Below are 18,791 nucleotides of genomic sequence, written 5' to 3' on the forward strand. Positions count from 1 at the left end.
ATAAAAAGTAGTTTCCACTGCCACCAGCCAAAACTCGATCAGGGGGGACGGAGACGTGCCCCCTCGACTAACAGACCCTGGGGCAATCGAATTGCCCCAGCCAGTACGTCCACAATATGATGGTTTGTACTGGTTCTGTTCAGGATTCAAGACTAGCAAAGTCTTTGGTGACTTTACATGCCCTGGGAGACAGTAGTCAGTCCCAGGGTATGGAGTCTATGTTGGGGAGTCCCTAGGACACCCCTGGGTCACGGCACAGAGGGTGCTGTGTGACCCACATCACAAAAATATGAGGCCCTATGGAGTAAAAGACCCCATAGCCCATTCAACACAAGGTTTAACCAAGAAAACACACTTCAACATGTCCAAGAGTGAGGGTAAAAGAGTCTCACTCTTGGCAGGAGAAAAAAAAGAAACCCCAGAAATCCAGCAAAGCTGCTGGGGGACTCACTAGGTAGGGAAATTCAGCCTAAACAGAGAATTCTCCCTAACAACGGCCATCCACCTTCCGGGGGAGTCCAACTTGGAGGTGGACAGGCTCAGCAGATTGGGAGCAGACAATTACGAGTGGCAATTGAACGACCAGGTGCTGCGGGAGATCTTCAGCAGATGGGGTCACCCCCAGGTGGACCTCTTTGCCTCTTGGGACAACAAGAAGTGCCAACAGTTCGCTTCCTGGCTGGGACAGGGCCCCGGCTCCCTGGGCGACGCATTTCAGATTCAGTGGAGCGGCATGACAGCATACGCCTTCCCACCCACACCGCTGATTCACAGGGTGATATGGAAGATAACGGAGACACCTCACCGTCATTCTGATAGCTCCATGGTGGCCAGCAAGGCCATGGTTCTCGGAGCTGCTCAGCCTCTCGGAGAGACCACCCGTTCACCTTCTGACAGGCCCAGCACATCTTCTGGCACAACAGGGGGGCAGGGTTATCCACCCTGTGCCACAGAAAATAGTCCTCACAGCGTGGCTCCTGAGCAGGTCAATCTAGGGCACCTCAGCCTTTCACAAGCTTACCTGGCGATCATACAGGGTGCAAGGAGCATGGCTACCAGGACCCAGTATAGGAGCAAGTAGACTAGGTTCTGTCAGTGGGCAGACTCTAAGGATATCAATCCCCTTGCATGTATGTTGGACATGCTCTCCTCCTCTGCCCACCTCGCCCACTCTGGCATGCAGGTGGACACCTGCCACACTTATTTGGTGGCCATAGGAGCCTACCAAAACTCAGAGGAAGAGGTATTTTCCTCTGCCAACCCGATAGTTAATAAGCATTGATGGGCCTCGCCAGACTTTACCTGCCCATCAAGAGGCCCCACCCTGTGTGGGATCTCAACGTAATGTTGGGCGCCCTAGCGCACAAACCCTTTGAGCCAATGGCGTCCGCGGACATCAGGCTTGTCATCATTAAGATGGCCTGGCTAGTTGGCCACACTTCAGCTCGCAGAATCAGCGAAATCCAGGCACTATTCGCCTCAGAGCCTTACACTACGTTTCACAAGGATAAGGTCATCCTACGGACACACCCAGCGTTCCTACCTAAGGTACCTTCCGCTTTCCATCTAAACAAGGAAATAGTACTGCCTACGTTCTTTGCTGAACCTAAGGACGAGGCTCAGAGGATGGTGTCAGCCATCAAGGAAGCATATGAGGGGCAACATAAGCCCCTTCTGGCTAACATGCACGCCCATGCGGTCAGAGGGAAGGCCACGGCCATCGCATTCCAATGGCAGGTTCCGTGGCAAGTCATAAGCAGGGCGGCCACCTGGGCCACCCCTTTGGCTTTCTGCAAGCATTACTGTCTGGACGCCGGCACTAAATCAGACACGGTTTTCGGACAGGTGGTTATCAGAAACCTGTTTGCTTAAGGAGGGTCTCCTCTCCACCCTTGGGCTACAATCAGTTGTAATCGCCCATGCATTATGGGGGAAAGGGTACGGGACGTAAGAGTAATTATAAGTTACTCACCGTCGTGACTAACATACTCTTAGTCCCCTTTCCTCCATACGTCCCACCATCCTCCCCCCTAATAAAACTGGTGTCATTAGGCAATGTTAAACTATTGTCGACGCGTCTATGGGGACTGAGGTGTGGCGCCGGAGGCCGGAGTCAGGGCAGCGCATGTTCTCAGGGCCGCACGCCTCTAAATTTAAAGGGAAGAAGGTTTTTTCTGGTGAAAAAGGTTCCATCTCCCGTCCCTAAGAAGGGACGCCCATGCAGTATGGAGGAAAGGGCACTAAAGACTAAGAGTACGCTAGTCACTACGGTTAGTAACTTATAATTTTGTATTCGCTTATAAAATACTCCCATTGGGAATTGGACATACAATTTTACTCCCTAAAAATCATTTTACTCCCAACTTTAAAGAATAGGGAGTAAAATACTCGCAATTCAAAATCTTAGGTACTCCCTCAACTTTCCCTTTTCAGAACAAATAAATGTGTTAAAACATCTGTTAGTTTCACATTCTGTTTAGTGTCCTTGATTCTAGGCTGTAGCTGATTCTTAGTTTGAGAAGACTGTACAGTGACTCCTTGTTTTCATCAGTAAAGTTATATTGGGTTGATATAAATTGGTAATCTAGATTATGTAGTCTGAAAAGAGCTATTCTTCAAGTACTTTCTTGTTGAACACACTCCTCACATGTCTCACCTTATATCAAGTGCCAGAATCCCATGGGCATTAAGTACAATTTATCACAGGGAAATTTCTGTTCCGTGGTGGGCTACAGCAGTCTCTAGAAATGCTCAAAATGTTTAAGTGACAAAAATATTGTGATATAGCTGTTAGAAACAGATGGTTTATATAATAGGTCATGCCCAATATCTTTTGTTTTCGAGGGGCCCGTATTGTAATAGAGCGAGAACAATATGAAATAAATATGAAAAACGGACTACCCCTGTCTCCTGTTTTTTTAAATCAAGTTGCAGACACACACACACACACTATGACATATGGGTGATTATATCATTATAAAATACCCAAACTCAGAACTCTTATACTTATATCAAGTACAAATGTTGGTTAATTTATTTTTCAACAATAGTTTCCTTGTTATAACTTTTCATATGAAAACATCACAGTACAAAACCAATATATTTCAAGGGTTACACATAGACTGGTTTTCTTGATATACCGTCTAGTCACAAAATTTACATTCGTTTCGAAAGACTATTCTTTCATACATTTTCTAAATACAAAAGAATTGTTTTTCAAGCTAATATGTCTTCAGGATGATATGTCAACGCGTCTCGGCCTATTTCCATGGAATAAACCCCATCCGTGAATAGGTTTTTCCTAAGGCCTTCGTCAGGACAGATGATGGTACTATTTTTGTATAGCTAATAAGTCTTCTAACACTCAGTATATCATGTTCTGCAAAAATAAAAACAAAGACACTGAATCAGTGGGTTGGTCAGCTTGATTAAAAGATAACATATGTCATGGGTAGGTCTGGTCTACTAACCTTTTTGGTAGACTTGAACAGGGACCACTTTCTTATACAGGTCTCATTTAATGGGGCCAATATTGTAGCTGTTGGGCAAGCATACAGAATGTCTATTTTAATAGAGATACATTTCTTTTAGAAATGTTTATCTGCCAATTACTTATAAGCAGATTGACATACCTGAAACATAAGAGTTTCCACTTGTTGTAAAGCATGTCATCTAGCTTCGCTCCCAGTGGGATTCCTATAGGTGACACAGAAATTTCATGTATTTCTATTTCTCTGTAGGACATGGTGGACACTGCTTGATTAACATAGTTTGCATTATCATATATACCATAATGTTGCATAGATATATTCAGTCGATTTTGCGAACCCATGTGGTTTTTCAAATTATTCCACTATGGTCCATTTTAATGTATTGTCCTGTGCCGATGATTAGCTGCACACAGGATGTATTACAAAGTATTTAGCTAGTCGCACAAGGCTATGTAACATATCTGTATTAATCTGTGGTTAATGATTTAACAAGATCATTTATATTCATCTTGTAATATTTTTCACCTGTTAGTTCTTCGTTATTATCAGTTTTGGGATGTCAACTATTTATGGACAAAGGAACGCGCATTCTGCCGGTACTGAGTTATAAACCCCTTAGCTCGCAGAGATGTGCGTGCACATGTAGTCTCACCTGATTCTTGCTACGCAGTATAGATCTCATTTTCCCCAGACAGTTAACCGAGCGTGTAAACTTGAGTCCATTCGAGATGCCGAGTGGCTTGAAATTTGCGTCTCATTTCCAGGAGAATTTCTTAAAGGCCCCTCTGTTTGTTGATGTGTGTGGTGTTAGAGATAGAAAGGGGACTCACTGGATGAGCGTTCCCGATCCTCGGTTACTGGCTCAACATGTATCATGATAACTACACACTATCAATGAATAATTACTTGATATAAGCATAAGAGTTCTGAGTCTGGGTATTTTATAATGATATAAGTCACCCATATGTCATAGTGTGTGGTCTGCAACTTGATTTAAAAAAACAGGAGACGGGGTATTCCGTGTTAGAAACGGATTACACAAAGATGAAAAGACAAATGTTTTGTAGAGAAATTGTACTTGAAACAGTGAACCATGTAGATGCAAGAATGGGTTGAAAATCATCCATTACCCTTTTTGTATTGAATTCAGTAATGTGAGAAATTACAAATTAAGTTGCATAGAATAATATGGAATTCTGGTTAAAGCCAAAAGGAGAAAGACATAAGCATACGTTTTTAATATTGACCTTCCATTGGTACCTGGTGAGTATTTACCAGGGTGGAGGGCCTTGGTCGAAATGTACAAAAAGAAGTAGTGGAACTATGCCCCCTGCTGGCCTGTCCCGGCTCCAACAAACCCCATCGCCATGACCCCTACCATGCGCAATACAAACCCCCTAAACAAATGTACCTGCTGTTTAAGGAAAAGTTTCAACCTCTTCCTACGCTTTTATTTTAAAACAAAACCATTCCGGAATGGTTTATTTTTTAAATAAAAATGTAAGAACAGTAAAACTTAATTTAAAAAATTAGAGGAGCACCGCTCCCACCGACTTCGACCACTGGTGGGGGTGTAAATGTCTCCAATTTGAGGCTTCTTAGCATAGTGAGCAAGCGCAAACACACTCAGGGGAACTTGCAGTGGTCTAGTTTGAAGAATACTCTTTTTGATTATGGGTCAAACTGGAGCATTGTAAAGCTTAATTTCTTTGGATGAAATTACATTTAAAAAATGCCAGACGATTTAAAAGCAATTCTATTGTGGGACTAGTTTCCCAGTCCCTTTGCTCCCTGATTTGATCCACAATTCTTATATTGCCCTCAGTTTTGCCCCATGTTGCCATCATTTCCTCCAATTAGCCAATTTGCCCCCAATTTCCCCATGTCTCTCTCCATGGCCCCAGCTGTGAGCCATGTCACTCTCAATGCCCCAAGTGTTGCTACATGTCAATCACTGCCCAAAGAGAATTGCCCCATTGCTTGCCCACTTGACACCCTCATTGCCGTATACATGGAAAAACATGGTACTGCCCTGCTGCAGCAGTGTCTCCAGTCCGCAATTTTGCTCCAGATCAATTACTACCATTGCCCCTTGATTTGCCCGATAGCAATCTCATTGCCCCATAACTGTCACGTTATCCTGTTTTTCCATGACACTAACATTGCTCCTAGAATTGCCCCATTGCTTTTTTATTTGGTCCAGTGTCAATCTTATTTCTCTCAGCTTTGCCATATGCCACATACTACTCTCAGAAGTTTCCTAATTCCCAGTTGCTTGCCTGGATGTCACCTATGTTGCGTCCCAGGCACTTTCATTGCTACCAGAAGTATGCAACCATCCCCACTTACCCCCATGACACTCCCGATCCCCCGTATCAGTCACATTGCCCCACAGCTTCCTCTTCTTCTCCGATTTGCTCCATGTCACCCATTGGCTCAGTTCTTCCATTTTACTCTCATTGCCAGAAAACTGCCCATTACCCCTTGATTAGCCCCACTAACAATTTCACAATCTTCACCTCTGAACTTCCCCTTTCCCTCTAATGTGTGTAGCCCCCTGTAATGAAGGCATGGTTATTAGAAGTACGACATACAAGGAGTACAATCCAAGGTTGTTTATTGAACAGTATTTGGGTGAGAAAAACACCTAATCTAAACCTAAATCTAAAATGGGAGCAAGCTACGAACATCAAAGTAAACAAAACGCTGTCCTAGCGGTGTCGTGTCAAAACAAAATGGCCTATACTTATAACACTCTTGCCAAATCCTTACTCTATATAACAAAAGGGTGTGGGACATTATGTATCACAAAAGAGTGTAGTGTAAACTGAAATGTTCAAAAGGTTTCGGTAGTTCAGGACTGCTGAACTAGTGCACTCCCTTCCCCACGTTACATCACGGGACAAGGCGGAACAGTGGCATGACTGTGAGCACCCCTTAAGTCTACAGGCATCAGGAAGCAATTTCTTCAGAAAGGGCAGTATCCCTTGAATCAAAGGGCCTCATTACAACTCCGGCGATAGCCGTGCCGGTACAAACAGCAGGCTGCCGCCGGACTTGTGTATTTTTTCCGGCGCCTGGCTTTGGGGAATCACTGTGGCATTACAGCCCCGGCGGTCCCTGAAGCCAGGTGCTGGAAAATGGAACTCCCCATTCCCATTCGAGTCCCAGAGGACTCAATGGCAATGGGGAGGACGGATGCACTGGCACTGTGTGCAACAGTTCCGGTGCTTCAGTCAAAGTCTGCAGGTAAAACCTGGCGGGCGGGAGTGCATCCCGGCCGCAAACTTGTACTTTGCCTGTCTGGTAACAACGGTGCCTGTAAGCATACTGGCACTGTTGTTACCAGACCGGCAATGTTATAATGAGGCCCAATGTCTTTTGCTTGGCATCACAAGACTTCCCAAGCACTCACCATGCGGGATTCCCCTCTTCCCTGGCTTTCTCGTGATACCCCTTTGTTGGGTTCACCTTCATCTTTACACCACTGTTCAGTCACTTTATCAAAATGCAGGATTCACTTTCCCTTGGTGTTCCCTCCGTCGGGTTCACTGTAGCCTTCAAATCACAGTTCAGTTAACTTTACCAGTTCTACTAGCTTATAGCACTCAGGAGCTCTTAATGTCTTTTTAAACCAATATTTGGTTCACTTTAACCAATTCACTCAGGTCCCCCTTTTGCAGGCTCAGACCTTCCTCTGTAGGCAGTTCTGGCTTCCCTCGATCGGGCACAAGCCTTCAAACAGCTAGCATCACACTAGTTACTTTGCAATCTTTCACTTCAAAGTACTTGCCAGTTCGATACAGAGACATCCGATATGCGAATGCGTCTCGCCGGGTCACTCTGTTATATTGTAGCAGGTGCATTTACTTTAAACAATCAGGCTTCTCTTTCCCACGGCTGCCGTCCTACGTGTAACCCATAATACTGGATACAGTTCAAAGGTTTATAGTGGCCTCCTCTCCCGAGGCCTTCTGGTATCTGCAGTTCTTGGTTAGCATCACAGGGCTAATTTTGTAAAGACTTTCGATTGTACAAGCAGGGGGCTTGTACCCTTGACTTTACCCCCATATGACCACTTTGACTATTTGCCTCCTCTCTCGGTTACACTTTCAAGTGCTTCAGATTTCTTTTGCGGCTTCTCTCACACACACAATCTCTGCATTCCTAATTCTTGTTAGAATGTGCTTTCGCTCACGGTTTCTCAACAACCCAACAAGCACTTCAAATGTTAATGTCCTTTTCATTTATCAACACAAGCCGATCTTCCATTTCACTCACCGGCAGCGGCTGATACAGTGTATCAAGACCTTCTGTCTAGTCAAGGCTTTTAGCCCAGCGCGGCTCGCCTTCTTTCAAGTCCTCACACCACACATGCAGTAGGTACCGCTGTGACCTTCTGCAGTAGCAGTGAGTTGCCCCTTTGGGATTCTGCAGCGACCTTCACCCTGCAGCTGGGAGGACCACGTCCTTTCATTCGACTCCTGGTCCCGTCTGCTCTGCTTCCATGGCCGTGTCGCCTTCCAGGGATTTGCTGCCCTTCCGTTCTGCTGGTCTTGCTCGCGTGGTTGCCCTTCTCGCCTTGCTCTCCGGGTGCTCTCATGCTCTGCCTTTTTTTCCAGTGGGAAAAGGTAACAGGATTCAGGTGTGAGTCGCACAGGTTCAAGCGCCTGACTCTGCCTGATCCTGATACTGGGACATGTCAACTAGGCTTGGTTGTGTGTGAGTCTGTCTTCTCTTCAAGGGTTTTGTCCGTGTAGCAGAGTGTGTGTAGGAAGGGGGGGAGGGGATAAAGTTATTAGATAGAAAATGGAATGAGGGTGTTCTACAGAAAAATGGGAACAGGGATACCTCATCTCTCGTCCGGATGCCCCACTCCCACTCCCCAGGGACCCCTCATCCAGGTGATTCTCCTGCACTGGTCCACCCCCGGGGTCTGTATCCAAGGGATTGGTCGGTGAGACATCCTTTGGTTTCTCACACCCCTCACACACACACACAACCTGTGCATGCTCGCTCTTTCACACAAACACTCATACACACTGAAAATAACGTAAATTCATTCTATGGCAGGCTTCTCTCCCACGCAATGTCTCTGCATAGTGTGTAATGGCACACATAAGTCAGTGTGAGGAGCCAAATAATGCTGTGTGGCTATCATCTTGGGCAATACTGTAAGACCTGCCCTGCCTAGGAGGGGAGTCCCCCAGCACTCTGTGCCCCCCTTTCTACCAGCTTACCCCAACCCCAGTCTGTGGTAGGCAGGGACATGGAGGAATGAAGGAGCATCTGGTCTCAACTGTGGGCTCTGTATCAGGAGGCCAGAGGTGGCAATAATGCTGCCAGCCTCATTGACTGGTAGTCATTGGCTCCTTGACCCCCAGTGCCCTGCATGTATTGCTCGGTCTGAATTTGAGTGCACCTGGCACAGCACAGTACAGTGTTTAAACTAGCCAAAAGACTTTGCATTTTCAAAGATCCTGCTTATTTGTTACATCTTTGCAAATGCAAAGGCGCCTTACTGCACCTCAAGTTGCATTACAGTATGAGTGCTAGACACTTGCACTGAAAGGCAGACTGGCTTGCAGGGTGCTGAGAACTGAGGCGGTCACAGATTTATATGGGATGGTGGAGGCAGAATCCTTCCACCTTCAATGCACTAGCCCCTACTGTTGGCCTCTGCTGTCACATTCAACAAGTTGTTTGGTGCACATGTTTTCCACTTTATGATAATGACCATTTCTTCTCTTCCAGGCTGGATTGAGTGTTCGTAAAGTGAACCGTCATGTTGACTTCCCACTCATTTTGGACCTTGCTCCATTTTGTTCAGCTTCCTGTGAGGTAAAGTATTCTGAGACAACACTTTTGTGAGACTCTGAAAGCAGACAGGGATATGACACCTAACAGTTACCATGGTTGCCAGCTGTGGCAGTTGTAGTTTTGGTTTGCCCAGGAATAGAACATGCCTAGTAGAATCCGTCTTGGTGGAAGTACAGATTCTCATTCTAAAAGCTTTCAATGCTCCTCCTTTTCTAAAAAGTCAGGGTAAGCAAATAATGGATGTGTCATGGTGGAAATTATATGAAATGCCCAGTTAAGCAGAATACCTTCTCCTAGGCTTTCTTTTCTGAGTACAGCTGAAAAAATGCTTAGATGGGTGAATGTGAGGCCAAAGTTCAAAGCTGTAGCTCTGAAGCAGCATCCCAGCATTTTTTTGCTTTATTTTACTTGTTTTACCTATTGCAACATTGCAACCTTTTGCTAGCAAGTTCTGATCCCCATAGCCATTCAAGGATGTTATTTATTTATTTATTTATTTATTGTTTGTTTGTTTGTTTGTTTGTGTTCCATAGTACAATTGTACTTTTGACAGATTGCATAGAAAAAATATACATAAAACCAGAAATACATAATCATACAATTCATTACAAAATTCCATTTCATACAATTCGCCAAAACACATAAACAGCAGGAAGCTAAAACTTTAAAAAGTATTGCAGCGGTCTTTAAAAATTCTAAAACTTGTATACTCAGACTTAGTTCATTACAATTTAAAATTCTCCTCCACAAGTCTTCTTCCGATGAGTACCTTATCCTAGAGAAAGCTTGAGTTCTGAGATTTACCAAATTAGGGCACCCCACACATAGGTGCTTTAAAGTTTCAATCACAGTCTTACAATGGCGGCATAATCTTGGATCTCGCGGGATGTTAAGGCGCCTGCCCACTTTTTCGTTGGTTGGGGCCAAATTCAACCTAATTCTTAATAATTGGGATCTATAAGTCCTTGAAGGGTGTTTTTTCAGGTAAGGGGCAAGAACATTGAAACTTTTACAAGTCCACATGAAATGGTACCCAAGGTTGCAATTCCTGATGTGCGTCCCGAGGCCCTAGGTTCCTCAGAGAAGGCTACATGCCATGTGCCCCATGCTTGCCTCAGGTGAGATATCCGTAAGGGTGCAGAAGGAGGAGACTGACACACAGGTGGCATAGTGATTGCTATATACCTTTTTTGTACAGAAAATTAAGAGAAAACCTAACTTTCCCTATATCTAGGAGGGGTTTCCCTGCCTCAACTAAAGATTTGAAGGTGCCTGTCAGAATGTCCTCATAAACTAAAGAGTCCACCATCCTCTGTCAAAATCTCTAATTCTGCCCCTTACACTTACAACTAAACTAGAAGGTTATGTAATTTTTCTTGCTCCAGCAGAATGACTCCCTTCTCCGGGACTGGATGGCACAGTTCTGGTTGCAAGTTCTTAACCAGTGGGAATGACTCCCTTCCCCTGGTCCCAATACTTCACAAACAAAAGGACTGCCAATCCTATAACACTCTGTATCAGAAGGTTCACTGTTTCATCACTCCAGCGGGAAAGACTCCCTTCCCTTGGATCGCTTGTTCTCAACACAGTACTTGTCTTGCCAGGGGAATGACTGCTTTCCCCTGTCCTCAAGGTTCCGTACTCAAGTGTCTCATTTGTCAAGAGAGTGACTCCCTTCTCTTGACTGTGGCTTTTCTCCAACCTGGGGGACTGACTCCCTTGCCCAGGCTCTTGGCCTTTCCCCTTGAATGTAGCACTACCAGGAGATAGACTCCCTTCTCCTGGTACCTTGGTTTCACAGTCACTTTTACCCCCAGCAATACTCAGTGGGAATGACTCTATTCCCATGATGATCCTTGTTTCGCTGTATTCCTTCTTTTTCAACAGTTCATTTATAAGTATGATCCTGGACTCTGGTTTTCCCAGTATAGCCCACTTGATCTCCTTGCTTGCCAAGTACAGCCACAAGGACGATGAATTGTATCTTTCTCCTTGTTTGGGTGCAGGTCTCAGACCTGTATTTCTCTGGCAGACTTGGTTCATTCTCCTGCCAACTACTGCCACTCGGAAGATGACTTGTACTACTCCAGTCCAGTTTGTGCTACGGTTGTGCCGTGTGGTGCGTGCGAGTTCAGGCGGGCTTGTGGTTTGCCAAGAAATGTATGTCTCTCATTAGGGCTTTCAATGATTCAAGTGTGTCATTTATATCCCCGTTTTCTCTGGTGATTCCTGCGTTCCAGGCGCTGGTTTCTGCTTCCGTCCATCTCTCCATCTCTTTGATCCAAGCTTCATATCTCGGTCCTCCAGGCGATTTCCATGCCATCGCTATCGCTCTCTTTGCAAGGATGCACGCCATGCCCATTAGCTTTATGATGTGTTTGTATTTGCCCGGTCAAGGGGAATGCGCTTAATAGGCATTCTTTCGGGGTCCATTTGTACCTGGTCACTCCCGCTTTCCTGAACGTTTGTTCAATTTTGGTCCAAAAGCTTAGCATCTTGTGGCAGGTCCAGTACATGTGAATCATGTCTGCACCCTCATTACCGCACCAGGGGCACTGTGATCGCACTTGTTTGTTGAAGCAGGCTACCCTGTGTGGGGTCATGTAAGTCCTGTATAGAACGTTCAGCTGTATGACTCTGAATCTGGCGTTCCTTGAAACCTCTTTAGGGTAGAGTAGTGCTCTCTCCCATTCATTCTCGGTCACAGTGGTGCCCAAGTCTTTCTCCCATTTTTCTTTTAGCAGTGTACTGCGGGGATTGGGTCTGTTCGTTATTTGATTGTATAATTTGGAAATAGGTTTCCAGCCTTCGGTTAGGCCATAGATTTCTTGCAGTAGGGGGTTCAACAGTGGTTCCTCAGGCCATGTGTTCCATTTCTTTTTTGCAGTGTGTTTGACTCGTTGGTACCACAAGAACTGGCCTTTTGCTAGTCCTTCCTGCGTGTGCAGTGATTCGAAGTCTCTGAAGGTTCCTTCGCTAAACATGTCCCCCAAGGTGTAAAATCCCACCTTTTCCCAGTTCCTCATCGCCCGTAGGTCGTTAAAATTTGTGCATACATCTGCCATTATGGGGGTTTCAGGTGAGTTTGGGTGGTTTAGTCGGAGTACCGAGCTGGTCCTGTTCCACACTTGCTTGCCTAGTCTCACTATCATAGGGATGCTTAACGGGACAATCAGTGGGCTCCACAGTGCTTCTTTGGGAAACGTTGGGACGATCAGTTGTTGTAATAGTCCTGTTTCAGCTGTTGGTTTGTCCGATATCCACTTCGTCACATGGCTGAGCTGGGCCGTCAAATAATATTTCTGAAGATCTGGTAGTTGTATCCCTCCTTCTTTATGCGATAGTGTCAATATGTGGAGGGGTAGTTTGTGTCGGGTCGCTCCCCATAAGAATTCCTTTAGCAAAACTTCTAGTTTCTTGAAAAAGGGTGGCCTTATGTAGTAGCACACGTTTATAAAGTAGTACAAGAATCTCAGGAGTATTTTCATCTTCGTGATGGCGGCTCTACCCATCATGGAGATTGGTATCTTGGACCAGAATTTTATAGAGTTGCGTAGCCCTCTCATCATGGCCTGCGTGTTGCATTCGTGTGTGAGCTCTGGCATGTGTTTTATGTTGACACCCAGGTATCGGGCCATTTCTGGCTGCCACTTGATTCCCACCCTGGGTAGGCCTGCTTCTTTTACCCCTCTGAGCTTGGCTAGTAGAAATGCACAAGATTTCCGTTTACTGAATTGTATCCCTGAGTAGCGTGCGAAGTTATTCAATATGTCGAGTGCTACCGGGGCATTTAATTGTGGGTCTCTTAGGTATAGCAGAACATCGTCGGCGTATAATGAGATTATGGTGTAGTTCGTGCCCACCTTTATCCCTGCATCGAAGAGTTGCTTCCTGAAGTAGATAGCTATTGGCTCCAGCCCCAGGACATATAACGTCGGCGACAGCAGACATCCCTGTCTAGTGCCTCTCTGTATTGCCCATGCCTTCGACACCACATTTCTGGCCTTCACTCTTGCCGTTGGAGCGTTGTATATTACTTTGACCCATCTCACGAAGCTTTTACCAATCCCGAATCCCCTCAGGGTCTTGATTAGCCATTCCCAGAATATAGAGTCAAACGCCTGGATGACATCTAGGGATAGCACCGTCATGTAGTCTTTGCTTTCCAGCGTTTGTGCCATGACGTGTTGGAGTCTCCGCAGATTGGCTGTGGTGTTTCGACCCGGCACAAATTCATTTTGGTCTTCTTGGACTAGGGATCCCACTACCCTGGCAAGTCTCTTGGCTAATATGGTGGTTAAGATCTTGCTGTCGTAATTTAGCATTGCCAGTGGGCGGTAGGAGTCAGTCATTTGCGGGTTTGTTTGGTTTAAGCATTGGGATTATGAGCGTTTCTCTCATGCTTCCTTCTAGGGTTCCTGTCTCATAGACTTCCTGAAATACTTCATGTAGTATTGGGGTTAAGGTTGTTTCGTAAGCTTTGTAGAACTCTGGCGGTAGGCCATCGGTCCCTGGGGTTTGGCATGTGGCAAGGGATCTGATTGCTTCTGTTACGTTTTCTGTGGTAATCTCCTCCTCCAACACCTCCATTTGTTCCTTAGTTAATTTGGGGAGCTCTACCTCTTCCAAGGTGGCCTTGATGTCCTCTCTCGGTACTAGTGTGTCATGGGCGTAGAGCTCAGAATAGAACTCGGTGAAGGCGTCATTGATCGCTGGCTGTCTCTTGTGTGTTACTCCATTTTTGTCTTTGATCTCGGTCGGTAGATGTCTTGGATGTTCCCGTTTGCACAGCCAGGCCAGTAATCTTCCTGGTTTGTCGGCTTCTTTGTGTGCTCAGGAGGTGCGTGTTGTGAAGTCGAATTTGGATAGTCTCTCCCAGGCTATTCAGCAGTCGTTTCTGATCTCCCTCAGTTTTTCCTCATTCGCACTGATGCTCAGGGCGTTATTTTCTTGCCATTTTATCTCATCTTCCATGTCCGCTAGTTCTCTTCTCAGTTGTTTACGGACTCCTCCAGCTCCCGCTATGGTTTCTCCTCGAGTTGCCACTTTCATGGCTTCCAATAGGGTGCTCCATCTGTCCACCGTGCCCTTGTTTAAGCTTACGTATTCTTCGAGTTTATCTCCAAGGTTTTCACTAAACGCCTGGTCGGTAAGTGTCTCAGTGGGCATTCGCCACATCGGGATTGTGGGACTGGGGCCTCTGATCTTCCATTGCATGAGTAAGGGAGAGTGGTCCGAGATCGATCTGCCTAGGTAGTCAGTAGACTCTGCATACATCAATTGTTCTCTGTCAATAAACAGATAATCTATTCTGGTGTGTGGGTTGTGGGGAGCCGAGTAGTAAGAATAGCATCGTTCGGAGGGGTGTAGTTCTCTCCAGATGTCGGCTAGGTCTAGGTGTTCCATTTTGGTGTTTAACGCTTGTGTTTTGTGGTTGTTGTGGTCGTTCTGATCTGTCGATGACTCCGCCCATAACACAGTTGAAATCCCCCTCCACCCCCATATAAAGGTTCCATCTCTGTGGTGGGATATTTTGGCACATAGTTGTTTGAGGTGCATAGGTATACTGTGGTGGGGGAAGTAGGAGTTCACTAAGCATATTTTGACATGTTCAATTGTACCCCACATTATTAGGTATCTGCCCTCTTTGTCCGCTTCCGTTCCTAATAGCTGAAATGGTATTTCTGGGTTCACCCATGTAAATACTCCTTGTGCGTACTTGGAGTAGTGCGCACCTCGTCCTTGGCCACCCCAGCATTGTTAATTTGGTCGTGGCTTCTGCCGTTAGGTGAGTCTCTTGGAGAAATGCAATCGATACCCTCTTTCTTCGTAAGAAGGATTGGATTCAGTTTCTCCTTAAATTTGTCCCCATCCCTCTCACATTCCATGTCATTACCCTGAGTTGTGTTGCCATTGTCGGTTTTTGGGGGTTCTCGTGTTTCGGCCCAGGTTGGGTCTTCGGGGTGGCCACCACTCCCAGTTCTTGGCTCCCTCATCTGATCCACCTTCTTCATTGGGTCCATATCTAGTAGTGTTCATACCTTTTATTCCGTTAGTTATTTGCAGGTCGAGGACAGTGTAACGAGCAAAACAAAGAACATAACTGTAACTGGTGCGTCCAGTGACTGCATTTCCGTTGCGGTGCTCAGGCGCCCTCGCGCTGTCTAGTCCCATCCTGGGTTTCGAACGCGAGTGGGGTCGTGCTGGCAACAGGCCTGTACTGTCGTGTTCGTGGGTTAGTGCTGTGTGCTCGGCTGGGGAGGCCGGGTGAGTTCCGTAACCATTCCGCTGTCTCTTGGCTTTGTGGTGTTCCTGTCGCTTCTATGTGTTTTTCTTGTTTCGAGGTTGATAGTCAGGGAGCGGTTGCAATTCCTTTACGTTTCGCACTTTCAGCTCCGAGCTACTTGGGAGGGTGTCTCTCCTCCTTCTGCTAGGTTGTTGTGCTCCATCCACATGGTAGTGCCGCTGGAGTTTCCAGGAACGTTGCGCAGCCCTTGTGTATCACCTTCAGCCTGGATGGGTATAGTAACATGTATTTTAGCTTTAGTTGTCTGAGCCCAGCCTTGATTGGGACAAACACATTTCTTGCCCTTTGCACCGCTGGTGTATAGTCGGGGTAGATGGCGATCTTGGAGTTGTCTCGTTCTATCGATCCTCCCTCTCTGGAGTATTTTAGTATGGTTTCCCTGTCCTGAAAGTTAAGGATCTTCGCAATTATTGGGTGGGGGTATGAGCCCGGTGGTGGTTTCTTCTGGAGGGACCTGTGTGCCCTTTCCGCAGAGAAGCCTTGCGTTAGTTGTCCTGCTCGTACTTCTTGTTGGATCAAGGTTTCTACGTAGGCTGTTGGATTCGATCCTTCTGTGCCTTCGGGTACTCCGAGTATCCTCATGTTACTGCGCCTTGCGCGCCCTTCAGTCTCTTTGGATCTAGCTTCCAATTCGGCCATTCGGGCCTTGAGGTCTGCGGTGTCTTCTGCCATTTCCTGGAGGGCCGTTTCTACGTTAGTGACTCTCTCAGCAAGGTTTCGGGCATCTTGGCGCATAAGCTGCATGTCTGACTTTGAGTACCGGCGCGTTTTTTGGGGTTGGTGCGTGCTGCGGCCTGTTGTTGTGCTTTTAAGTTGCTTGAAGCGCTTGTAGGTGTAGTGTTGTCCTTGTTGCCATCTTTTTTGCTGTGGGGGCAGAACCCGTGTGGGGAGACCATCAATTGTGCCCCTGATTCAGGAGTAGCTGTGGGAGCGAGCGTTGTAAGTTGGGGCAGTTGTGGGCTGGAATTTGCCAGTTCCAGTTCGCCTTATGTTAGCCTCTTTGTTGTCTGAGCAAGATATTTGGTGGGGGCGGCGTTGTGGCAGGTTCGTAGTAATTCTTAGGATTGTGGAGGAGCGTGAACATGGGACCTACATTTAACGTTCCTCAGTAAGTTCTGTTGTAGTGCCGGCGTCAATGCTGTAATATGCAGGCCCGGATGCTCCGAGTCGATGTGCTCAGGTGTTGGTGTGTGGTGCCACCTTGGAGCCCCAGATGCCCCCCGTTGCTTTCTGCTCACCTTGTCCTGCTTTTCTGCGATGGGGCCCCCTCTTTGTGCCTGTCTGACCCCCGCGATGGGAGGGCGGGCAGCTGATCTCTTGCCTCGATCCCCCTGTGCCTTCCAGCGTGCCGCGCCATCGGATGGGGTCTTTCCTGCTTCACACCTCGGTGTAGTAGCTCCGGTTCTTCCCAGGCTCAGGAGGCCGTCACGAAGTGCCTCCGTCTGACTCCGCGTGGGCCTCGTTCTTCTTGTTCACCGGCTGTTGGGTGTCCGCAGCCTGGGTCCTGGTGACAGCTCGCACTTCCTTAGATGCTGCGTTTTAGTTTTGTTGCCTCTACGTTATTTTGTGCCCGTGACGGGGTGTGCTGCCTGATTTGTTTTCCGACGCTGCGGTGATTCCGCAGCAGGCTGCTTTCTCCTTTCAGTGGCACATGCTGGAGGAGAGGGGTGTGAGGTGCGGGTCGATTTTCTCCACTTTCCCTGTTCCAATTTTTCTGCAGACTGCTCGATACGGGTCAGGTATCGTTGCTGCTTACCCCGGATAGCTTCTTACAGGATCGTGCTTTTCTGACACCACTACAGGATCGGGTTACGGTGACTCGGCTGGAGCTCGGCATCCCTGCTTCCTCATGCCATGAGAACCAAGCCATGCCCCTCACTGGATGTTATAAATAGGGCGCACGGCGCCCGTAGCCTCAGTTCAGCTTTATCCGCGAACGTGTTGCTTCATGTTACTCGGCACGCCTCGGTTGTTCAACATTACAATGTCTTTCTCTTCGACCCCTCCGACTCCGCGGTCTGGCTTCAAGACCTGCCGGGACTGCAAGTCCAAGATGTCGCTCACCGGCCCACACCGCATTTGTTTGTGGTGCCTTGGCGAGTCGCACGACACTGAGGACTGCTCGAAATGCCAGTCGCTGATTGCCAAGGCCTTGCAGGAGTGGAAGGGGAAGCTTCAGGCAGGTAGGGGCTCTAAGCCTGTTCAGTCCCGAAAATCCAAATCCAGGTCCAAGGGTGCTTCCACCGACAACTTGAGGGGCGACTCTCCTCGTCGGAAGGAGTCCCGGGGATCTCGATCCCGGAGTGGTTCCTGCCATTCCTCTTCCTCGTCCCGGCACTCTAGGAAGCGCTGTCACTGGTCGCCTTCCCCGTCCTCCTCGGAGGATGGTGCCTCGAGGAAGGTAGCGTGCCCAAACGCAGCCCTTGACTCCGGAGGAATGGGTGGCATTTAAAGAACAAATGTTAGCGATTTTTCAATCGCAGTGCACGGGTCCGGTTGCACCTTCTGACAAAGCCAGCCAGGATCGGTCTCGTACCGTGGCTCGCACGCCTTCGGGCTCGGGTCTGCGACGCGACTCACATCAGGAGCCTTCGAGGTCCTGTACGGACAAGGATTTGAAAAGTCGATGGGTGGATAACACGGATGGGTGGAGCGGATCAAGCGGATGGAATTGATGGAGTCGATAACATGGATGGAACATGGCTGGAATTAATGGAACTGGATGGAGTGGACAGAGTCGATGGAGTGGATGAAGTGCATGGAGTAGGATGAAAGGGAGAGAATTGGATGGAGCAGACGAGTCTCCAAGAGTCTACAAGAGACGAGTCTACAAGAGACGTGTCTCTAGGTATCAGTCCTCGTCCCCAGCGAGACCGCAGCTACCTACTGAGGGCTCGATGCCGGTGTCGACTCGGTTGGCGCTGTGTCCGTCCGACTCGGACGTCGACGCTTTACCATCATACCAGCAGTCAGCACGTGTGTCAACATCGACGCCGAAGCCTTCGGCGCTCACGACGTCGAGGTTGTCGACGCTCTCGGCGTCGAAGCCTTCGGCGCTATCGGTGCCTTCAGGGATTTTTTCTCCAAATTTGCCTTTGGAGTACCCGGATCTCGTGGATCCTCCAAGGAAGGCTACTGGGAAGTCTGTGCACCCTGTTTTGGCCTCCAGAGCC

General features: G+C 47.4%; 1 protein-coding gene across 4 annotated transcripts in view; it reads left to right on the plus strand.

Moving 5' to 3' along the window:
• Window positions 1-18,791, plus strand: part of USP45 (ubiquitin specific peptidase 45) — a 3,631,241-nt gene that overhangs the window by 3,316,553 nt on the left and 295,897 nt on the right. For all 4 annotated transcript variants that reach the window (XM_069606397.1, XM_069606399.1, XM_069606400.1 and 1 more), the window contains one exon: window positions 9,246-9,332. In XM_069606397.1, the coding sequence (XP_069462498.1) occupies window positions 9,246-9,332 (87 nt within the window). The remainder of the gene's footprint in view (window positions 1-9,245; window positions 9,333-18,791) is intronic.

Source organism: Ambystoma mexicanum, chromosome 4p (assembly GCF_040938575.1).
Source record: "Ambystoma mexicanum isolate Mex_15411 chromosome 4p, UKY_AmexF1_1, whole genome shotgun sequence".
In the NCBI taxonomy this organism is placed as follows: Eukaryota; Metazoa; Chordata; class Amphibia; order Caudata; family Ambystomatidae; genus Ambystoma; species Ambystoma mexicanum.